The sequence below is a fragment of the Phoenix dactylifera genome, chromosome 3 (assembly GCF_051530095.1).
Source record: "Phoenix dactylifera cultivar Ajwa chromosome 3, Ajwa_hap1_PhDact_Kaust_v1.1, whole genome shotgun sequence".
NCBI classification, from domain to species: domain Eukaryota; kingdom Viridiplantae; phylum Streptophyta; class Magnoliopsida; order Arecales; family Arecaceae; genus Phoenix; species Phoenix dactylifera.
Window position 1 is genome coordinate 7,124,474 of NC_143192.1, and position 25,223 is coordinate 7,149,696.

At 35.8% G+C, this 25,223-nt stretch overlaps 2 protein-coding genes across 3 annotated transcripts; both read left to right on the forward strand.

Annotated features, from left to right (window-relative positions):
- Nucleotides 1-5,730: 5,730 nt before the first annotated feature.
- LOC120104762 (MLO protein homolog 1-like) lies at nt 5,731-15,184 on the forward strand. Its single transcript, XM_039116505.3, has 14 exons — nt 5,731-5,993; nt 6,294-6,351; nt 9,848-10,077; nt 11,380-11,496; nt 12,171-12,231; nt 12,310-12,395; nt 13,177-13,251; nt 13,373-13,461; nt 13,537-13,586; nt 13,670-13,710; nt 13,794-13,967; nt 14,373-14,408; nt 14,494-14,622; nt 14,722-15,184. Exons 1-14 carry the CDS (start codon nt 5,868-5,870, stop codon nt 15,085-15,087), a joined length of 1,638 nt encoding a protein of 545 aa, XP_038972433.2. The 5' UTR covers nt 5,731-5,867; the 3' UTR covers nt 15,088-15,184.
- A 2,181-nt stretch (nt 15,185-17,365) lies between these two features.
- On the forward strand, nt 17,366-20,694 carry LOC103704976 (Pentatricopeptide repeat (PPR) superfamily protein). Of its 2 annotated transcripts, none has more exons than XM_088717621.1 (2): nt 17,366-17,726; nt 18,359-20,694. In XM_088717621.1, exon 2 carries the CDS (start codon nt 18,412-18,414, stop codon nt 19,831-19,833), a length of 1,422 nt encoding a protein of 473 aa, XP_088573747.1. In that variant the 5' UTR covers nt 17,366-17,726; nt 18,359-18,411; the 3' UTR covers nt 19,834-20,694. The 2 variants fall into 2 exon arrangements, with proteins under 2 accessions (XP_088573747.1, XP_088573748.1); XM_088717622.1 differs by having other exon boundaries at nt 17,366-17,714.
- The last annotated feature ends 4,529 nt before the right edge of the window (nt 20,695-25,223 follow it).

The following is a 25,223-nucleotide window of genomic DNA, read 5'->3' on the forward strand; positions in this document are numbered from 1 at the left end:
GGAAGTTGTATTTGAGCCCTCGTAGTTGGATTCAAGAGGTGAATCTCTTCACCACCAACATCTACTGTCACCAACCAACCCCAAGAAGATCCATATATCCATTTATTAATAGCCTCCAGCAGAAAGAATCCACCATAAACCTTTTCATCAGATAGGCAAACAAACTTGCATGAATCTGCGTCTTCCTTATATGGGCACAAAAGCAATGGAACTGCAAGTTGGCGAGGATGACAACGGCATATCAGAAGTTTCTGAGGAAGATGATGACGATTCTCCATATAAACAGAGCGCCATGTCTTGCAAACAGCACCGAAATGAGGAAAATTTTAGTTCTTCAGCAATTACTTCTAAGATATCTCTTGGAGCATCAGACCATGGGTCCATTGATAAACCTGATAGAGCAAAACAAGTTTTAAGTACCTCACCAAAACAATAACGCAATAACTTTCTTAAAAAGAAAATGGGATAAAAAAGAAGGAATGCTTATAGAAACATTAACAAACTAACACGATTATTGTTGAATATATACATGAAACAAAGTACCATGGGCAGTGATGCTGTAATGGATGTTAAGCTTTATAACATTACAGCTCCTATTTTGCTGACAAGACATCATGCTAACATCAAATAGCCCACAAATCAACGCACGATGACTATCCTTAAATTATAAGCAGACAACTAAAATTCATCTGAGAGTGTTATTAAATGGACAATTTAAGCTCAAAATCATCTTTGATACAAAAATAACATGAATTGGGAACATATTCAGAACAAGCCCAAAGGCCCTCGAGCAGAAACACATAAGCTCAAACAAAGCTTGAGTCTGTTTATGAAACTCAAGACTTCACGCCTTGACCCTAGTGACACTCTAAGAATAGTCAAGCAGGATCACATGAACTTGATAGCTTAATAAAATTGAACTTTATTAAAAATCTTAATTTTATAGGAGTATCACTAGAAGTAAGATCAACCACTTAAGGGATCAGGCTGATCAAATCTATAATCCAAGTAGCATATCACCATAGAGACTTTATCAGATTAGGATACTTGAAAATTGTATACATTTTTACTATTGTTAAATTTTTTTAGAACTCTAAGGCGCTAGATGGTTTTCAAATCTATTCAGCAACTTGCAAGAAACAAAAAAAAATCCCAGACTATAAAAACATGTTCTTAGAATGGTACTGGTTTGTAACTTGTTTTACTGTATTATTTGATAGGAGATGAAGAATGGGTGGATGGAAAAAGGAGCAAGAGTAGAAAAGCATGAAATACAGGAGCATAGTTTGATGTAGTACCAGGCATCATACTGGTAGTCCATTGATATTATACAACCCTTGTATCAACAAATGTTATGCTGCAGAGGTGAGGCAGCAATTCCGCCATTTATCATTTCAACACCATATCAAATCTTGCAATGGTACCTTTTCATTATGATATGCCTAATACCAGCAGCATGGCTTGGTACAACAAACCGTGGGTTCAAGAACCAGCTAGAGATTGAGATGAGAGTGGAGAACTGATGGACTTGTAGAGATAAGAAAAAAGACAGACATTAGTGGCAGATGTGGCATCTGAGGTAGGATTCGATAGTGGAGAAGATGTGGCGCAGCAGGAGCAAAGAGCGCGGCTCGAAGAAGAAGGGAGAAGGTTAGGTGGCATAGGCTTTTCTTTGAGGGGGTAGAGACAATTGAGAGATAAATTTGGTCTCTTCCATGTTTTTGAAAAACATGGTTCCCCAGAGGTATCCCATGGGATTCAATTATACTCGATTTGCCTCATGCTCCACCAGGCATCTCACCAAACCTAAGAATTAATAAAACTTAATAAAGCATGTTTTATAAAATCTTATTTGTCTATGATCTAGCAATCCAAGAGACTGCAAATATCCTTCAGCATAAAGACAGACCAACAAAACTTTAAAGCAAAGGGTAAAGAGACAATTATTAATCAAATACAAAAACATAACTATAAACAAAGAGCCATATCCAAACTATTAGGGTTGGCTCTAAACACCCCATTTACTGATTATTCCTATTTAAGGTTGCCTGTAATGTTATTGCAAGCTCTCTCATCTCTGCAAAGTGCACCATCATATCATAATAATATGCTAAGCGTAAAACTCAAGGCACATTAGATGAAGGCAAGTGATTGATCCCTTAGCACTATTTTAGTGTTATCAACTTAGTGTTAAGTGTTAAATGAAATACTTATTTTAGTCCCTTTCCTTTTAAAAAAATATTTTGCTGAAGAAGCATGGTTATAGTATGACTCCTTTGTCTTTAGATGATTCTTTTAAAAAATAAAATAACAACACGGTTTTTTTTTTTTTTTTTTGCTGAAAATGGATGCTTCATATAATTCGAGTACAGATACACCCAATAAAATTAGAAAACAGCAAGTCTCGGAGTGCTCTCGACAACTCCCCCTCTCCGGCCTACAGGATGCCCTTGAAGCGACAAGCCACATAAGATGCCACTCAGTCTGCAGCCCCGCTGGCCTCCCTAAATACATGCCTAGCTTGAAAGGCCACTCCTAGATCTAGGGGATGTCCTCCTCCACCACCACTCAAGCCACCCTAGATCCAGCTGATCACGGTAGCTGAGTCCCCCTCTAGTATAACCAAGCTGGCTTGTAGGACTAAAATTATTTAGATGGGTGACATGGGTCATGGGTTATTCAAATGAAATATAACTGATATGCTTAAGAGTCAAAATATTAAAAATACCAGACTCTAAATATCACAGAGGAATAAAGAGTAGCAAATTTTAAGAGATTTCAAGACATAAATACAAATAGATACATCAACATCTTCACAATTTTTCTTACCATCTCTTTCTTATTACATATACAAATCTATTTGTGAATCTTAAATCTCCATGCTTTTGCTCCTCTTTTTCTCTAAATAAATCCATATTTTGAAGACTAGGTGATATATCATAGCCATCCATCCTTTTCACTTTCACCCACATGCAAAACACATGCTAAATACTTGTTTATCATAAGATAGGCATGGAGCAAAAATGAAATTTGTGACTTGATTATTAGTCTCAAGTTTCAACATGTCATAATAATAAATTATGTTACATTTTGTAAACCATGCATCTCGCTACTTTGATTAGTCCTTATTGTGACTACAAGATTATGGATTCACAAAGATGGATACCTGACCAAGAGTTGGATATCGGGTGGTAGCACTATAATAAATAAAGTAATGATCCAAGAGAGTAAAATACACCTATTGTAAGAGGAAAATTAGACATGGGATCGCCCGCCCAAAGCAACATCTAGCGAGGATTCGAGATGTGGCACTCTATCATAAAGTTTCTATAGATGTGAAGAAACTTACACATGCACATGTTTTACCAAAAAGAAAGAAAAACAAATTACAATTCAGTAGGTGACAGCAATAACAATGGTGATAAGGCTTTTGATAAGGATAAGAGATAGGGAATATAGGAATTACAGTTAAGAAAACCAAACACATACTCATACTAGATTTGTGTGATTCATCCGTCTTAGCAAAAAAAAAAATAAATAAAATAAAATAAAACCAAACCCACACATCTTGAGGAATTCAAGATACATGCAAAGATAGAAAGTCTAAGTATCACTTTGAGATAAGTATCAATACCATAAATTCAACAACTGTCAAAATGGGACAGTCAAAATATGATGTAAAACCGGCACCAACAAAGATGCCAGGATGCTAAAACCCTATGCACTAGTCCATGCCAGTCATATTGGTCCATACCAACACGTACCGACTCAATTTCTGCGCATCACCAGCACTAGCAAAATCTATTATCACCGCAAGGTTGAATTTATGGAGGCAAGCCTAGTGTAAACTTTGGACTCTATCTCGATTGCATATTCAAATGAGGAGGTGAATGAAACATGGATATATATGCACACATTTGAGAGGCAAAAGAATAAGTCAATTTGAGCACTAATATGTGATGGTTAGATAACACAAAATAGAACATAGTTAGTTTCCTTGTTTAGAAGTGCCATGGTATAGTGTTTTTAAATGAACAAAGCCGGTGATCACTTCGAGAGCAATAAGTGCATTTTTTTTGAATCAATTGATTTTATGGTTAAAGAGATTGGTAAGTCCTGAGTGGTGCACTTTGTTGCTAACAATGGTCCAAATTAGGAATTAAAAGGATAGTTATCGATGGAGAGAAGGAACAACTTGTATTGGACTTCATATGCTGCCCATTGTATTCATTTGATTTTGGAGGATATTGAAAAGGAACCAAAAAATTAAGGAGGCCATTTTCAGGGAAATATGTTGACTTTGGAGATTTGTAAAATAGATGATCTTCAAAAGGTTCGGATGTTCAATTTAGATGGCTTATTATTGATTCTAAAATTGTTTGCTCCTTTTCACAAGGAGTTAATTGTGTAATCCAATATATATATATATATATATGTGTGTGTGTGTGTGTGTGTGTGTGTGTGTGTGTGTGTGTGTATAAGTGGGTACTTAGTTTGATGAGAAGGGAGACAGGAGACAGGAAACAAGAAGAAAACAGAAGCTCATATGGCCTCACATTACCCAATTTGTCACTCATTTCCTAGATATAAGCACACCATGACATCAAGAGAATGTTCACCTAATAGATTTAGCAATAATGACCAAGCTAGGATCAAGATGGAAAGATTAGAAATAATATTTATACCATGGTTTTGGATGATACATTCTTGAATTTGCCTATGTAAGTACTGTAACACATCGAAAGAAGCAAGTATATCACATACCATTGGCTTGCTTAAATTTTTTCAGCATTAACAAATTCTGATCCATGTTTTCTCTAATTGGTGTGTATGTTCAATCAAAAAATTAGAGTCTTGTAGTTTTGCTCTAACAAGAATCGGTTTTTAGCAAGTATCCTTTCAGATTAACTGTGACCCTTAAGCAATAACTCTTTTTTTTTTCTTTCCTTTCTTTTGTTTCATGACATCGTTCCACCCATTTGATGAGAACCTTCTAAGCTATTTGATTATAGGGGTATAAGCAGTTCTTCTATCCACCTAAAACAAAACAAAAGCGAGAATATTATCTCAGCAATCTCATAATCTACACAAAGGATAACAGAAAACTTGCACACAATCTTGTCTCATCAGAAGAAGATACATCAATTGATCGGGGAAAAAAATAATAAACGCTAAGACAAGTCGAAGAAAAAAATAACCCTACAAAAAATTTCCATACTGATTGTGAGAGATAACTGATAGATTCACCAACCAGCCCAAGCCAATCAAGAACAAGAAAAGATCGTTTACTTTAAAATGGGCAGACAAGGAAACCAGAAGCTAGACAAAAAAAAAAAAAATAATGCAAAGAAAAGAACTCAAAGGGATCGCAACCGCGTACCTCTCTCCGTCCAATCCGATGGGTCCGCAATAGAGGTCGAATTGATCTCTGGCGTAATCTCCGAAGAGAGAGCAAAGGAGAGGACAAAGAGAGAACGACGAAGAGAGACGGAAAAGGAGGAAGAGTGGGAGCCGAACCAGTTTAGGAAATTGGATCCTAATTGTACAAAACAAGGGCAATGGACAAGGACCCAGTTCTACAAAACTCTTTCCACGTCCATTCGCCTGCTCCACTTCAAATTTTTAATGCAAGTAGCTTCTCTCCATGATTCCGTCCATTTGGAGCTTAATGGCCGGCCCAATATTATACTAATCTAGGAAACTCAACAACTTTTGACCACAGAACAAGCTCTCCGGCATTGTCCGAGAAACGGCCAACAGCCCCGGCGGCAGCTACTTGTGTTCATATAGCCCGTGTTTGGGTTTGTGGAAGAGCAGGATTACCCCATCTTGCAACAGAGCAGCTGAGCTCTTAACATCTTTCCGGCATGGCCGGCGGCAACCCGGCAGACCGTTCACTCGAAGACACGCCGACATGGGCGGTGGCGCTTGTTTGCGCAGTTATGGTGATCATCTCAATGATGATGGAGCATGCGATCCACAAACTTGGAAAGGTAAATGATGTGGCGTACCGTACTGAACTAAATAGTATGGTAGAAAGTACCATACCATACCGATTCGATACTGATATGTGGTTTGAAAAGCTTACCAATATTCGGTACACTGAACCAATCTCCATGCTGGATGTGCCGACATAGTAAAAAAGTAGCACCGGTATAGAACTCGATAACGAGATAGCATACTTTGATTGAAATTAGTTTTTTTGCGAGAGATGGCATTCCCCCTTGGATTGGAGTTTAGCATATGAATATTTCTGTTTAAGCTACTAAATTAGTTTTGTTGTGTCATGGCAGTTGTTTCAGACGCGTCACAAGAAAGCTATGAATGAAGCATTGGAGAAAATCAAAGCTGGTAATTCGCAAACTTTAGTAGCCTCCTTCATTATTACATCTTGTTTCTATGCACAGCTATATATGTCTGTTTTAATACACAAGAATAAGTGTTTAGATGATAGGTCCATCTTAAAATCGATCCTCTACATAAGTACATAAGATATCACCTTTTAGACATTTGGGCTTGTGCAATTCTTTGATAAGAATCTGGTAGAAGTTTCTGAGCAGAAATATTGGAGAAAAGATTTTAACATTTTAGATTCTACTCTGCACTGCAAATGAAAGAACAGGGTTAGGCTATATTAACTAATAAAAGATAAAATAAAAAATAGAAAAGGGTTTCTAAAGCCTACGATTTATGGATTAACTAATAGGTTAATGAACCAAAGCCAATTTTATCCTGCTGAGGTTCAAAAAATTTGAAACTAAAGTGGTAGCTTGATATATTGCATATGTACACGAGGATAATTTATATTAGAGGTGCAAATGAGACAATGCTCAAACTCGACTTAACTATTACCAAACTCCAATCGAGCTTAAGTAGCTTGAACAATTTTTCAATTTTATCTCGTATAACAAAATACTCAGCTCGAAGTCTTAAAAATATTTTTTTAATAATATTAGATTTTATTTACAATATATATTAATTTAATATTTTAATACATAATATTAGGTTATATTTTGTTTAAATTATATTTTTTAATTATGATCAAGACTTGAACTCGAGCTCAAGTATGAGATTTGAATGTAATATTCATTTTTGTCTCTATAAGATGCAACCTTAAAGACCACTAAAACATGCGATTTTTCATTTGTTAGTATTTTTATAGATTTTTGATTTGGATTTTCTACTATTGATTTTTGGAGTCGAAAGAAGTAGATATCCCCTACTATCAAGAGAAGCAAAGTCTAATCTATTTAACACTTTCACCTCATGCTCCATCAATCCAGCATAACCAACACTTGAACCTACGAACCTAACGAGTTCCTCCTCTTTTGCCCCCCTTTGTGTATCTCTCTCACCTTGTCTCTTCATGGGCACCCATTTCTCTCCTAGCCTCTTGCCTCACCATCTCCTCTAAACGAAAGGGAAAAGAAATAATTAATCATGAAGACAAGTTGGGTTTGGGCACCAAAATCTTGGCCAATACCTTGGATCCAAGGCACAATTTCTAAACTTCCTAGGTTCATAGGCGAAGTTACATAAATTATCTAAACTATTAACTCATATTCAAGCCATTGCCTGCCTAATTCACATTATCATGTCCTATCAAACACATAAGTAACACTCTGTGCACTTAAAATCAGCATGACAATCCTGTATTCCCAATACCTGATGAGGACGAAAAGCGGCCGTGTTTCTCTCCAGAGGTATTGTCCGCTTTGGAGCATGTCGAAGTCTTCCTTATAGTTTTGCCCCACAAAAGGCGTCTCTGAAGAGAAAGAGGCAGCCCCCCATTTAAGGCACAGCCCTCTTCGTCACTCAAGCAGTATGGGACTAAAGGTCCCGAGGTCCGCCCCCTCCCCCCAACATAGCCCCCTCGGGACAGAGAGGGCTGTGATTCCACCTTGCGGTTTTATAGGGTATAAGGGGGGACCCCTACCTAGCGCGCCAACTGATGAGGATGAAAAGCAGCCGTGTTTCTCTCCAGAGGTATTGTCCGCTTTGGAGCAGGTCGAAGCCTTCCTCACGGTTTTGTTCCAAAAAAGGGGCCTCTGAAGAGAAAGGGGTAGCCCCCCCAATTTAAGGCACAACCCTCTTCGTCACTTAAGCAGTATGGGACTAAAGGTCCCGAGGTCCGCCCCCTCCCCCCAACAATACCTAAATAGAATCTTACTAGGAATCATGAGATTTGCAAAATGAAAAGAAGTATTGGTGACTCCAGATAATTCAATTTATTGTAAATGAACTACAGTATTCAAATATTAAGCTAATGAATTAAACAAAGCCTTGGATTAGGTTATATTAGAAAAATAAACCTGAGTGGTGATTTTGTAATAAATGGTTCCTAGTAAGTCACAAAAGTTTATATAAGAACAGGACATGCCATAATAACTATAATTTTTCAAGTGTCATTGAAACATGAGATTTAGAAGCATGTGTTATATCATTTTGAGTATATTATGTAATACTTGTCTTGCCAAGCTGCACCATCAAGAGATCAAAAGAATTGGACTAAAGCCAATCTCAGCTATTGCAATTTTTGACCCAAGTAGCATCAAGCAAGGATTTACTCCTATAACCTTAAGGGGAAGAGATTATTGATTTGAATGTCATTTTATAGCTTTTTTAGTTATATTTTGAGTTATAGTCAAAACAATGTTTTTGACATATCTAGATACCTACTTAGACACAAAGATTGGTTAACTAATAGGCATTTAGGCTAATGCAATATAGAATCTAAATATATTTTATATTTAAGACTTTGTATCTGAGCTCAGAAGGCTTTGTAACTAAATTGATCGAGAATCTTTTTGTAATTTTTCTAGCATGACAAGAGGCCTAAATGATGCATCAGTACATTATGCATCTTCAATTTCCACAACTTTATAAATACTCTGATCTTTTAAAAAATACAGGCCTCTTAATTATTTCATGCTCTTTCAAGAAAAGTAAAAGAAAAGTGCAACTTCAAAACTGGATATTTATCAAATTACTTAAACAAAACAAACACTACTCAGTTCGATGGAAGGGTCACATCTATCCATGTATTCTATCACATTCACAGAATATGTTATTTAGCTATTTTGTGCAACATTTGGCTAGGCAATAAACAAATTTAAGATAAGGCCATGCATACATTATTAGAGAAGGGTGAACGACAACTATATTTTCATTCTAGATAAATAAGAAATTAATAGGTTTTGGTACTTCTTGATGATACATCTAATGATAATCATTTCTTAAGAGAACATATTTTAATAACAATCACTTAAGAAATATAAAATAGGATAAGTGCACGAAATGGGAAAAATAAGTTAAAAATTGTTTCTAAACATAAGAACAACCATGATCCTTTATCTATAAATTTTATAATTATTCTTTTTGAAAATTTAAGTATTTTGTATAGCAATTGCATCCATGAGTCAAGCTATTTGTCAAAAAAACTGTAATGTTCTTTAATAAATAAAGGTTGTTAACTGTTTTAATGATGCAACAAAGGGAATCTTTTTCACTAGTTATGAGTTAGCTTAGAGGTCAATAAGTTTCCTATTTTGAGAAGTTCAAAATCCTATCAAATTGATTAAGGTTTTTGGAAAACTTGCAAGTTTAGGATGCTAGGAAGGATATAATACAGCATGGTATGAGGACTCATCTCATATTGTCTTGGCCTAAAATCCTAATGCCCTATAAATTTTTGGCTTCATGCCTAGGGTAACAAAGGTACCTTAACCTTTGAGAGAAAAGATAATTCCATCTTTCATCTTTGTTTTTGATCAATGGCTTAATTTTTTCTTATACTGATAGATTAACATGCATATATTCTGACCCTTTAATTTGTTATAATATTCAGAGTTGATGCTACTAGGCTTCATATCTTTACTTCTTACAATTGGACAAGCACCAATATCTAAAATATGTATCCCTGCAAAAGCTGGAGATATTATGCTCCCATGCAAGAAAGCACATGATGTTGAAAAGGAGGATGGTGATAGTCGAAGAAGATTACTATGGTACCAAGAAAAAGTAGTTTGGCATCGTATTTTAGCTGAAGCAACAGTAGATCATTGCTCTAAGTATGAGGCAAGTGATTACTTCCTTTTCAGGGTAGTTAAGTTGTATTATATTTTAATTTCTATCATAACTTTCAATTTGATTTTTTCTTCAGAGTGGATGAAACTTCATTGGATGTTTACTTGTTCATTTCTAAGAAAATAAATAAATAAGAGTTACTATAAGAATTCTTTGCTTAGTTTTTGGCATTATTATGAATTAGATATCTTGTATCTTTGTAAAATTGATAATTTTTAAGTATAGATTTAATAAAAAACTATAGCTGTATATGGTCTCACAGCATTCCGAATGATTTACTATATTTAGTTAGAGCTAATGCTCAAGGGCTTGGACATCAGTGAGCATGTTCTTTTTCATTAGTCATGTAGTCCCCTTTCTCTTATCCTACACACACAGAAAGAAATAGAGAGAGAGAGAGAGAGAGCAGGAACAGAAGGCTCTTTTTCTATCAAAAATATGCAATCTCGGTCACCTTAGGAGAAGAAAACAGCAAGACGAAAGAAAATTAAAGAGATAATTTTATTATTGTTGTAAAGGAAGGAATCTAAATAATACATGTAGTGGTAAGGCTTAAGGTGAAAGCCAATTTCATTAAGACAGACAATATTATCGTTAAAATTATAAAATGAATTACCAAAATATTTTTTCAAAAGATAAATTACTAGTGGTCAATATAGTTATAACAACAAAATAGGTTACAAAAATGTATTGGAAGAATATAACAACTTATTAGGTTCTTGAGTACAAAACAAGAATATGTATTAGTAATTAATTTATTTATCAGAGATCACTCTTCATATATATATATATATATATATATATATATATATATATATATATATATATATATATATATATATATATATATATATATATATATATATTCCTATGTATGAAAGGACTTGTTATTTTTTAGTTCTTGACTATAAAAAGTGAAATGCAAATGTAGATAGTTGTATTACAAGAAAAGAAAAAGATCACTACATCAAAACTAATCTACATGCATCATACAAAATAAACAAGTAATAAATCTATTTCACTATGTAAAAGCAATAAATGGGTTCAGCAACATTTGAGTTTATTATGCAAAATAATATATTACATTATTTGAATATATGATAAGTTGTACAACCATGTGTAGATATGTTGTGTGCACTTCTTATATTTCTAGACATGGTTTATCTAATGCCAATAATAAGCTCTGTTTATGCTATTTTTTATTTTAGTTTGTTTCAGATAAGAAATTGTTCTTTCTAAATGTTATCAATAAAAAAAAATCACTAATATTCTTTTTGACTTGTACTGGTGCAGGACAAAGTGCCATTGATCTCACAAAATGGAATTCACCAATTGCATATATTTATATTCGTGCTTGCTGTTTTTCATGTCCTGTACAGTATCCTCACAATGGCTTTAGGCCAAGCAAAAGTGAGTAATTTAATTATAAAGTAAAAATATTAAAATGAATTTATAATTAAGAAAATAAAAATATGCAACAATAAAAATAAAATATCTCTAAAAAATAAAAAATAAATAAAGTATCTCAAACCAAGTGGAATTGGTAATTTTCATGTTCAAGAAGGCAAGATTCAAAATATTAGATTTATAGATATCTAAAGTAATACGTATCTTGATAATCATTCATTATGGCGGCCGTTGGTTATACAAAAATATAATATATTTTAAATAAGTATACTCTATAAACTCAATAATTGTATTAAAGGCAAAAAATAATAGATGAAGGTTAGAAGATATGACGTATAAAACTTTGAAATAGCAGGTTGTGTATACTCCTACAAATTTATTTGCGCAAGTGAAAATGGGTTTCTCACATACCACTCTTCTTTACTAAAGCAATTTTATACATTTGCATGAATGGGCGAAACTTTAATAGAATAATATGTATAACAATAAGGATATTTTATAAATTAACAATTTAAAATAAAGATCTGAAATAAGCATTTTAACATATTTTTATATAACAAGTATTTTTGAAATATATTAACAATAAAATATTCTTTAGATTACTAATGCTCAGATTAGTCTTAAATTAGCTTGAATTACTTGTTCTTTCAATTAGTATTTGTTGTTACTATTTACAGATGAAAAAGTGGAAAACTTGGGAGGCTGAGACAGCATCACTAGAATATCAATTTTCAAATGGTGAACACATTGTATTCTCAAGCTAGCTTTTTTATCATGTGGATATTCTTTTAATGCACATTACTATATCCTTTGCAGATCCCTCAAGATTCAGGTTTACTCACCAAACATCCTTCGTAAAGCGACATGTGGGCCTTTCAAGTACTCCTGGCATTAGATGGATGGTGAGACCTTTCTACTCTCCCCTTGTTTTTTTTAAAACAAAAAGTTGACATGAGATATAGGTTGGTTGATTGATATTAAAAAGGCCAAATTCATTTCATAAAAGCTTTCCAAGCTAGTATTTATTTAGGTACGTTATCCTCCTAAAGAAAAAAAGAAAAATTTTTATGCAAGATTTGTTGTCTCGATATCAGGCATCTTATTGGTACCATCCAATTATAATATCGGTAATACCCAGTTAGAGGGCCAGTTTAGCATACCGAATGTCGGTATGTCCCTTGTACAGTATACTAATTTAGTACCGGTGTGGTCTGGTATAGTCGGTACGCACCAGTACTGACTGGTATGCAAATTTTATTTCTATATGATCTAAAGTATTGGCAATTCACAAGAGGTAGAGGATTAAGAGGACAAGTTTCATGGATTACATAAAATTGTTTCCAAAGCCCAATCTTAACAAGATAGTGTTGTAACAAGGGCATTAGTCTCTCTTTCTATATTGTAGATGGGTTTGTAGTGAACTTAGATTCTACTGTAAAATAGACCTAAATCATAAACATTTCAATTGTTAGAAAATTACAATTTTCTTTACTCCCATTATATATGGATTCATAAACTTGAATATAACAAAAAATATAAGGATAGATAACATTCTATCTTTAGAGGGTAAATGATAACTTTTATTTCTAAATGATATGAACCAATGACAATATGTATTCTCATTATTATATGCAAATAAATTATCGTATAAGATCTGCAATTGCTTTTCTTTTGTACTATCAGGTGGCATTTTTTAGGCAGTTCTTTAGATCGGTAACGAAGGTGGACTACTTGACCATGCGCCATGGTTTTATCACTGTAATATTTATATATTTCATCATAAATATTACTTTTATTTTTATTTTACAGTAAAATAGTATCTTTTTTTTTCAAACTAGCTATTCCTCTTAACATTGCGCCAAAAATGAATAAATTACAGGCTCATTTATCACCAAATAGCAAGTTTGACTTTCATAAGTACATAAAGAGATCGTTAGAAGATGATTTCAAAGTTGTTGTCGGCATCAGGTCGGCACTATCCAAATTGTGACTATTTTGCAGTTTCTACTCTTCATGTCTCTAACATTAAAGTTTGTTTTATAGCTCTCCATTGTGGTTAATGGCAATCGTCATACTACTACTTGATGTCTATGGTAAGTGATCTTAACTTTTTAGCTATTTATCTGGAAAGGATGAATGGAAGATCCTTCAAATCATCTCACTTATTTTATTATAGGATGGTATACACTTGTTTGGATTTCTTTCGTGCCTCTCATAGTAAGATCCCTCTTCACAAGCTTTCCATTCTCATTAATTACTTCAGAAACTTGTCATGTTATTAATTTTCATATTTGTTGTAGATCCTCTTGATAGTTGGCATGAAGTTAGAAATTGTTATTATGGAGATGGCTCATGAAATTCAAGGGCGAACCACTGTGGTTAAAGGAGCACCAATTATAGAACCAAGTAACAAATTCTTTTGGTTCAATCGGCCTCAATGGATCCTTTATCTAATACATCTAACTTTATTTGAGGTAATCTTGCCAACTTTTGTGTGCATCAGCAAATTCTTGTTTAAATGAACTTGAAATGGTTAGTTATTCATATATGTGTTTGAAATTTGAGAATAATTGTTGATTGTGATATATTAATCATTTTTATTTAAAAAACTTAAATAAGTATAGTAGGCTTGAAAGTATTAAGATACAATAATATTGAAGTGAATTTTGAAAGGTCCAAACACGCTAGAAATTACCCCTATTATCCTTTTGTGTTATATGTGTATGTATTTAAGCTTAATGTCTCTGAAACTTTATCATCTTATATTCGAAACCCTAACTGAAGCATAATATTGTGAACCCCTTGATGACTTATTCTTGAATCAAAATTTCAGTCCATATCCTTTTTGGACTAATTCTTTTTGTCTATTATCTACACAGAATGCATTCCAAATGGCACACTTTTTATGGACATGGGTATGTTAATAGCATCTTTTTTTCTCATTTTAAGTTCTTAATTATAATGGATGGATTATCTAAATTAGTATTTTCATTTGTGCAGTATTCATTCAGTTTAAAGTCATGCATGCATGACAACTTGCCACTTACAATAGCGAAGATCATAATGGGACTAGCTCTTCAATTTTTGTGTAGTTATATCACTTTCCCCCTTTATGCATTGGTGACACAAGTAAGTTCATTGCCTTAGAAAGATTCAACAACACTAATGCTAAAGCAAATATTTTAATAGCAGGGTTGATTATACTAACTACTTTTCGCATGTTTATAGATGGGATCACATATGAAAAAGGCCATTTTTGAAGAACAAACAGCCAAAGCTCTTATCAGGTGGAGACAAGCAGCTAAAGAAAGAAAGAAGCATAGAGATGCAAAGTCAGATGCAGGATATTTGAGTGGAGAAAATACACCTAGTCAAGGATCATCGCCCATACATTTGCTGCACAAATACAAGTTAAACTCTGTAGATGTAGAAAGTGTCCCAAGTTCACCAAGGTTTTACCATTCAGATAATGACAACTCTGAAATGGAAGCCCCTCCATTTGTCAATCATGGGGATTCGGAGCCAACGAGACCTATCTCTGTGGGTAGAAATCCAAATGTTGGCGATAGTGATTTCTCTTTTAGTGCACCATAATAATTGATCATCCTTTCTGTTGGCCATCAATTCTGCTTGTAAAAAGACTACGAACTATCAGTTGAACACTAATAGATATCAACAATACTTTACTTAACACTGTTCATGGACAACTATAGTGTAAGAAAATATAAAATATATAAATAAATCCATCTTATCCTATCAGCTTAAGCTTTTAAGACAAGTGGTGATTTTAACATGGTATCAGAGTAGAGATTAAAGAGAAGTCCGGCCCACATGTAAGGAGGAGTGTAAGAAAATATAAAATATATAAATAAATCTATCTCATCCTATCATCTTAAGCTTTTGGGACAAGTGGCGATTTTAACATATAGGACTCAGTAACCAAGTAGTAAGAGGTACTTATTCAAGAAACAACTATTAATATTTCAAAGGTATCCAAAGGCTAGCTAACAAGTTGAACATGTGAGTAACATGGTCATTCATTTATACATGTAATGGCTCTGTCTACATGATTTAATATTATATGTCTTGTCTTATATATCTAACTTTGCTATATTTTTTGTTGATTTATAAAGGTGATTTTAGTAATTAAAATTCAAAGATAAAAAGATATAGATAATAGGATAAAATAAGAGTTTCATGATACCTGGAGCAACATAACTTTTTTGTTATATTTTGATAAATTATAACTATAAATTAATGAGTTTAATTGTAGTCACTTTTAAAATATATCAAGTATGATATATTGGAACAAAGTTTTGCTTAAAAGGTCAATTTACAAAACAACAGTTAAGATATTGATCGACCTAGAGCTTAACACACTCTTTTTAATATGTGTGTGTTTATATAATAATAGAATATCACATTTTATGATAGAATATCACATTATGGCATTTTATGATCGAATATCCCCATATGAAGCTAATTCTATTTTTGATATTCATGGTGACGATTCTCTTAAACTTTTTAATAAAATAGTTGGAGAAAATAAAATAATGACACTTCAATTCTAAATTAGCAATAAGTTTCCAAATTCATTGTTCAATCTGTTGGATATTTACATGCCCTATTGAGAACATTTATAAGACTTTAATGGTCTAATATGTAAGTTTTGGAAAATCAATATAAGTCGTCGATAAAGAAAGGCCAACAAATTCTCTTTGACTTATTTAACTAGTGGATTAGTTGAAATACTTGAAAGTGATGGCTGACGGTAATTGGATTGCAGTCGACTAGTAATTTTGATCATGAGAAGTGCACATGACTAATGAAGATGATGTACATGTTAATGGTAAGTGTGGAAGGCCTAGAACCTTGAGATCGAGATGAAATTATTAATCCCCAGCAAGTGCTTCAAAGTTCATTCACATTACCAGAATAATTTATTTATCCAATGAAAGTATCTTCATCTATCAACTTTCCCCAACTTGGAACCAATGATCTCACTTTTCAATGCCATATAACATTCTTTCTTAGAATAGGGCGAAGGTCAATATTGATAGTGTGTTAAAGATTATGAACTGGGAGACGCAGGTTGTGTTATTAGAGACTACAATGCTTGCATCCTTTTAATTGGAGCAATTAGAAAGAATGTTTGGGATCTAAGCTCATCTTTGCAACAATTCCATATCTCTCTTATCCATTGCAAAGGAAAGCGAGCTAGTTAGCTTATTGGGGAAGCATTGTCCTTTTTATACCAAGTATCTTTTGAGTTTCAAATGTTTGTTATTGAGGGAGATCTCATTTCCCTTTCTACTGACCACAAAATGGGCAGTGTGTAATTTTTGGACATATATAAAATTAGGAATTGTTTTGCATGATTATTCTCCTAAATATCGAATTTTGTATGAATATTTTTCTAAAATTAATATTTACATGTATACCTTCGTAAAATACTTGTTTTACTATTCTATTTTTTTATTCTATTTTTTTTGCATATGTACCCACATTATTTAATGCCGTTCAAAAATTAATAATTTTAAATTAAAATGATTAAAATATCATTAATGGATAGATGTGCAAAAAGAAATATTTTTAAGTCGATTGCGATGGGAGACAAAAAAATAATTTTTAAATTTTATTTTATTTTTAAGTAAAATAAATATGGTTTTTATTAACGATGTTAGAAGGACCGTTATATTAAGGATATTTATACAAAATCAATATTTTATAGAGGTATAGAAATAAATATAAATTTTAAAAAATATTTATAAAAATTTAAATTTTTAGAAAAATATTTATAAAAAATCTAAAATTAATTACAAACATTCCATTTTAATACAATAATAACAGCATCGGCTACGATATAAGAAAGAAGAAGAGTAGTATTTACTCTTGTTTTTCAAAGAAAGGAGGAGAGGGAGAGGGAGAGAGAGGGGGCCGGAAAGAGGAAAGAGGTGGAGGATCGACGAAAGCAAGTGGATTGGCGTTGGAGATAAGGAATTGTCTCGAAGGAAAGAACGCATGGAAGGAATCTCTCTAGCTCCACAGTCATCCTTAGAGGAAGAAGAGGAGAGAGAGAGAGAGATTTGGGAAGGAGAAAAGAAGGAAGGTGAGAGATCTTTTCGAAGGAGGAAGGAAAGAAGAAAACAAGAAGGAAGGGAGGAAGGAGCGTGTGCCGTAGCCTCGGTTGGATCCAGGTATCGAAACCCTAGCTCTCGTGAGTACAAAGCAATGTGCTGGGCATGGGCTACTTCTTCGACATCTCGCCTCATCTTTCTTTCTTTTTTCCTCCCAAATCAGAGGTTGTTCCTTTTTCTCAGCCTCTATCTTAGGCATTTCTACACCGAAATGGCGTGAACCACCGAAATGGTGATTCATACAACATGGATACACCCAATAAAGTCGGAAAACAAAATATCACGGAACTTCCGACAACTTTCCATCCTCTGCCCACATGGTGCTGTCGGTATGGTTGGCCATGTAGGTGGCCACCTAATCCGCAGCCCCATTAGCTTCTCTAAATACATGTTTAGCCTGGACAACGTCTTCATCCCTTATCATCATCTAAATGTCATGAAGCAATGAATGATCACCGGCAGTGACCCTCGAACCTCTCTGGATCCGGCTGATGATCGTAGCCGAGTCACCCTCTAAGATGATTGAACTAGCTGATAGCACACGCTGAGCATTTCGGAGATCCGCCCAAATAGTTCTCCAAAAATCTTACAGTTAAATAACTAGCAGCCTTCCGCTGCCATAATTTTAGAGTTTGGGTTTTTAATGGCGAAATTCGCTCCACTTTTTGCATCTTTATTTAGCACCGATCTATCAAAATTGGAATTGACCGATAAAAAATACCGTATAGGATGCTGCCGCGGAATGAAATGGCGTGATTTCTAAGTGAGGACAGAGGGATAGATGATCATGGCTGCTGCCACTACGAAGCTGCGTCTCGTGGGAAGACCGAGATTCACAAGACAATGCCACCAGCAACCAGCACGAATTCAATCGCTCCTTGATGTCATCTCCACGGGCGTCGGTGGCCTCGATGACATGGAAGCCAGCCTTAACCGGCTGGGAGTCGCCGTCGCCCCTTCCCTCGTCACCCAGGTCGTCGACTCCTATACAAGCAGCGGCGGCGGCGGCGGCGGCGGCAGACGGCTCCTACGGTTCTTCTCCTGGTGTCGGAGACGGAGCCGCGAGAGATTGGGGGACGAGGTCTTCGATCACGCCATTCGAGCCTTCGCGGGGATGAAGGACCTCACCGCCATGGGGATCACCATCTCCGATCTCGAGGAGGAGGGCCGGAAGATGACCTTGGAGACGTTCGTCCTGGTGACCGAGACCCTCGTGAGGTCAGGCAGGGAGGACGAGGCCGTCCGCCTGTTCCGGAGCATGGAATCCAAGCAGCTGCTGCCTCCGTCCTGTATCCCATCCATAGTCCACGCGCTGTGCGCCAGGGGCCACGCTCGCAAGGCCCGGGGCATCGTCTGGCACCACAGGGACGAGCTCCAGGCGGAGTCGGCGGCCATCGCCGCTGACATCCACCGTAGCCTTCTCCACGGGTGGTGCGTCCATGGGAACGCCAGGGAGGCCCGCCGAGCCATGGACGAGATGAGGTCGCTGGGAATCCGCCCGGGCCTCGCCTCTTACAACTCCCTCCTCCGCTGCATCTGCCAGAGGAACCTCAGGTTCAACCCCTCCGCCCTCGTCCCGGAGGCCGCCGATCTGATGTCGGAGATGCGGGCCTCCGGCGTCTCCCCGACCACCGTCAGCTTCAACATCCTCCTGTCCTGCCTCGGCAGGGCGAGGAGGGTGAAGGAGGCCTACCGGATCCTCCACTCCATGCGACAGCTGGGGGAGTCTGGATGCGCACCAGACTGGATGAGCTACTATATCTTAGTGAGGGTTCTCTACCTCACCGGGAGGTATGTGAGAGGCAACAGGCTCTTGGATCAGATGCTCGAGGAAAGGTTGTCGCCGGGGGCGAGGTTCTACCGCGGTCTCGTCGGCGTCCTTTGTGGGGTGGAGAGGATGGACCACGCCCTCAAGGTGTTCGAGAGAATGAAGAGGTGCTGTGAGCAGGACGAGGGGCCGACCTATGATCTGCTGATAGAAAAGCTCTGCAGGAGTGGAAGATTTGACGCAGGGAGGCGTCTATGGGAGGAGGCTGCGGAGAGGGGCATCATTCTCCAGTGCTCCAAGGATCTCTTAGATCCTTCTAAGACTGAGGTTTTCAAACCGAGGGAGTCCGCAGGGAAGCTGAGTCCACGGGACTCCAAGAGGGCAGTGCAAAAACGGAAGAAAGGTGCCGTTGGAACTCTCCCTTCTCCTTTTTAATTCTTACATGTAATTTTAGCATCATGGTACGTGATGGTTGCTGGGTTCTTGATGACCGTTGCTGCATTTCAAGACATCAAAATGACACAGCGCTTGTAAAGTTGAAAGTTCGATGAGCATGCGAGCCCTAGTTCTTGCTATGGAAGTGTGACATGGAGTTTTGTCCATGATTCACGAATATTTATCATCTCGTCTCCTGTTTAGGAGGTATGCAATTGACAACAAGCTGTTTTTTTTTTTTTTTTTGGTAGATTGGCGTCTCACTATACAGTGCAAGTATGCCATGAGAAGTCAAAATACAAAACATGAGCTAGGCTCTGGAAAATGAGGGGAGTGTCATCCCATAAAAAGGCCCCGGTGTGATGTGCTGCAAAGGAGGCGACCCAATCAGCTGCACTGTTCGCCTCTCGAAATACATGTGTGATCCAAAATGCGTCGAAACCCTTCAGAATGTGGTATACATTCCAAACTAGTGGATGTAGATATGATCTAGTACGCCTACTCCTGATCCAATCAACTATTGTAGCTGAATCGCCCTTTAAGAGTATCTGCCGAGCTTCCAAATGCACTCTAGCGTAAACGAGGTCTTTCCATGCTGCGCGCAGCTCCGCCATTGGGACCGACTCATTAAATATATGTCGTCCTCCTGCCGCAATCATCTAGAGATTCTGGTCCTTGATCACAAAGCTCACACCACAGCTATTACTGCTCTCTGAAATGCTACCGTCAAAATTCATCTTGAGAAAACCATAATTCAATAGCAAGATACTGCTTTCTAAACGAGTTTTGGAAAGTTGTTTCCGAACCTCAAGGTGAAGCGTATCAGCATTTTTATAAAGGGAGAACCTCTTTTACGACATCCATATTGTGCTGCCACTTTATCTTACTATCATTGCTCTTGCCCTGTTCTATAGCTTTAATGTCAATAAATAGCTATTTTAGATGAATGATCCAGTTTGTACTCTGGTTTGTGTGTGTGACTGCACTATAAATGCCTCCTCTACCACTGTCGTTTATATAGGAGTATTGATTTGAAACTGTAACCACAGCTTTTCATTGCTTTATCTAAAAAAACATATTGTTTGGCCTGTTACACATCGTTGCACATTGTGTCGATGCAACCTAGCATAGAGATTATGGCCTCCACCCTCCAATATGGCCTAAGCCATTATGTATTGTAGCTCATTGTGCAAAAGTACTGCTGCTACTCAAATTCATTTCTGTGACTGCACTATAAATCCATCACAGTGATTTGTGTTTATGGGAATATTGATTGGATCTGTAACCAGTTGACATTTTTTCAATGCTTTATCTGAAAATCAAACTGCTCTGTTTTGTTACATATGGCCTATGGTGATGAAGTGTTGGTAGGGGGTATTTATCTTCTTTGGGAGGAGTGCTCTGCCTCACGTTGCCCGAGCTTTTCCACTCTAAACTTTTTACCTTCCCCGCCTTCCTGTTTACTTCAACCGTACATGTGGGCCGGCAGCGTGCGTTTTCCCGTGTGTCTATTTCTAATGGGAAAAGGGGCGGAAAAAATGGGAAACAGGGTGGGAAAAATAAATAACTAAAAGTATATTGATGTGAGAGTGGGGTATAGGTGGGGTGACGCAGAGGGGGATGAACATCCGCTTCCGGATGATATTCGGTGGCTGGTGAGAAAATATGGTGCATTTCAGAGCATGCATATGTCACGCCCCCAGCTCGAGATCGCGAGCCGAGAGTCCCCACCAACCGCCACACATCCGTAGGAAACTCTTCTCACGAACATGCAAGACATCTTAACCAAATCTCAAAAATGTAACTAAAATAATTTAGCTGAAATAAATGCAACCTTATTTCATTGACTAACTCGAGTCATAAAGTCTCATAGTTCTAAATACGCAGCGAAACAATAAAGATAAAATATCAATTTAAATAAACCCTATTTCAAGATAACTTGTACCATAGTTCTTCTAGTCGCTCTTCCATTTTGAAATCCCAATAGACTAGTTCTTGGAATCTGTAAAACAACAAGAAATTGTATAATAAGCTAGATAGCCCAGTAAGTAATAAAACCTTAACTAGTCAATTTATATAATAACATAAAATATAAATTACAAATTTTGATGAATCAACATAATAACATAATCAATTTATTTTCAAACACAAATTCATTGAAATCCGTATCTTTTAAATATCCATATGCATAATCGTAAATCTGATTCGAAACAAATCACATTCATCTCAACAGCTTTTAACTACGACCACACTTATACCCTGTGGCTAGGCCAGAAACAGAACTGCACTTATACCATGCGGAGTGGGCCAGAATACCGCACTTATACTATGTGATGGGGCTAGAATTGCCAATGCATAACTCCCAATTGGCAGGGTCCAAAACATAGTCAGGCTGAGAGTTCCAGATCTGATGCACATCAAAATTCTTTTGTAACATAATAGATATATCATAATCCGATCTAAATATGCATATACGATGCAAGAACAGTAAATATATCCGAAAAATACTATTCCAATTCATCTATCTATTTTTCATTCGAATCATCATCTCGTAAAATTTATAAATCACATATAAATTCATTAACAATTTATTCGATGCAAAAATAATATTATATAAATGAAGAGTCTAGAGAAGGCAGTTCATTACTTACATTGAACGCGATCCACAACAAATCCAATTAATCTCGCAAATCCCTCGCATAACCTAATATCCAAAAATCATATTTTTCTTTTAAAATTCATCACAATATATATAAAACTTAAATTTTAACATTCTCCCAAGGCCGACCCTGCAGAAGTGTCTAGCACCCCAGGTTCGGGTTCGGATTCAGGTTCATACCCGTAAACCATCCTCTTCCTTTTATTTTATTATTATTATTATTATTTTCTTTCTTTCTTTCTTTTCTTTTTCTTTTCTTTTCTCCTCTTCTTCTCCAGAAGCTTCTCCCGACTTCTTCTCCTTCCCCCCTTTTCTTTCTTCTTCCTTCTTCTCTTTCTCCCGCGAATGGAGTTCGGCGAGCTCGGGAGAGGTCAAGTCGAGGCCAGCGGCGCCAGCGGCGGCCGGCTCTCTCCTTCTTCCCGTGGAGGAGGTATGCGCACGGGAGAAGAGGAAAAGCCCGCGACAATCAACTTTCTCCTTCTTCCCTCTCTTCTTCTTTTTTTCTCCTTCCACTATTCCTTCCCTGTTTTCACTGAACAGAGAAGAGGAACAAGGGACGGGAGTGCTCTTCGGTCCTCAAGGTGGTCGCCACTGAGGGCCGGCGGCGCCTGTGGCTGAAGGCATGCCGACTGCCACGGGTGCCTCCCCCTCCTTTTTCTTCTCTCCTCTTCTTCTTCTTCTTTTATTTTATCAAATGGTATAACAAAGAGGTGAGGCTAGGAATCCTTACCACAGCTTCGACGAAGATCTGGCGGCTTCCTTCCAGCGGCGAACAGAGGAAGAAGACCATCCGAAAAAGAAATTCGGCTTCGACGGCTCCTTCTCTCTCTCTCTCTCTCTCTCTCTCTCTCTCGGGCAGCTGCACGTTGGGGTCTGGTGGCCTTTTCTTCCGGTGGTCTCAAAGGGGAGGATGAAGCCCTAAAAACAGGGGAGCCGGCTTCTTCGGGATGGCTCCCCCCTCATCACGCGCCCTCACATGCGACGCACATGAGGCCAAACTTGGGGCTGGGCCGGTCAAAGGACTGGGCCCAGTTTTATGGTCTCACAGCATATATATATATATATATATATATATATATATATATATATATCGAGAGACGAATAGAGCTGAGGACTGGATTGCCTCTTATACTGTCCAGCATTCTAGAAAGATTTTTGGACTCGACATTCTTCCATTCCTCCTCTACTGAGTTTTTTTTTTTTTGACTCTATTAGCTATGCTCATACGAGATTAGTGTAAATGGCCAGTGTAAATTAAAAAAAATAAAAAGGCAAAATTGACAAGGAAAGCCAAGTGGAGTAAGCTTCTTGTCGTAGAATTAGACAAGCACACTGAACGAGACCTATAAATTTTATGTTTATTAAATTCTATTTTTTAAAATTTTATTATATGTTTACAATTTTATTAAAAAATTTATTTTATAATTTTATGATAAGATTAACTGATATTTTTATTCTTTAATGATTTGATGATGGTCCTAGAGGATGCTTTTTCCTGTCTAACTTCAATATAAGTTAGATTTGCTTCATTCGGCCTAAAACATTCGTCTTTCGTCAAACTAATTTAGTCCGGTTATAGCTTTATTTGACTCTTTCTAGTTTGTTGCTTGTTGGTCTCAACTCGATCGAATAGGTTGGATTTATATTCTATAATTTAAATATTTTATTTTTCTTTCTATTATATCTTATAGGTTTATACTTTCATTCTAATTCCTTTTCTTGCTCATATTTTCTGATTAAAATTTTCAAATTTATCCCTTAGCTAGTATTGCCTTTTTTAATATTTCTAGTACTTATCATATCAACTAATAGATATTTTAATTCATTCTATATTTTTTATTAAATTAGTTTACTAATAAGTAATTAATTTAGAGTACTCTTTAATAAATTTTTATTTTGTATCTTTGATTTTTATTGGTATTTTTTTATCTTAGTCTATTTTAAAATAATTAAAATTAGATGTTTAATTTATTATCTATTTTATGATTTTTTTTAATTTACTGTATTGGCTTGTGTCTTTATGACTTCACTTTGAAGGTTCCTTTTATTTTGAAATTATATTTTCTTTTATTCTATTTTAACTTATTATCTTATATTTTTATTTATCATATCATCTATTAAAATCTATAACTGATAAATTATATCATTTCATTTTAAAAATCATGGAAACAAATAAATAAAAAACTTAAGAATTGGGCACAAATGTGTAAAGAAAGGGCATATAAAAAAACAAATATAGGTTCCATTTTTTAAATTTTTTTACTCAAATATTTTTTATTATATTTTCTCAATTCATTTGCAACATGATTTTGATTTTGTTTATTTACTTATTTATTCTCATAAAATGGTGGTAAGAAAATAACAGAGAAAAATGAGTTTCTTATAATTTTGTAAAACAAAATATTTTTATTATATTTTTTAAATATGATTATGGTTAGAATTTTTTGTTTGTTCTTATTTTCAAACATAATTTTTAGTGCCTTTTCTTACATGTTTGTAACCAGTTTTCTTTATTTTTATTTTATTGGATGACATGATTTTATTTTTAATTGTTTTTTGGTATTCTTGTAATTAAGTAAAATCTTTTGGCATCTAAAATAGCTATTTTATTTTTATTCTCTTATTTGTATAGGCCAATATTGTATAAGTAATATAAAAAAGTGAAAGGATATTTTCAGCATGAAAAAAACAATATATAGAATTTGCAACAAATATATCTAGATATCAAAAC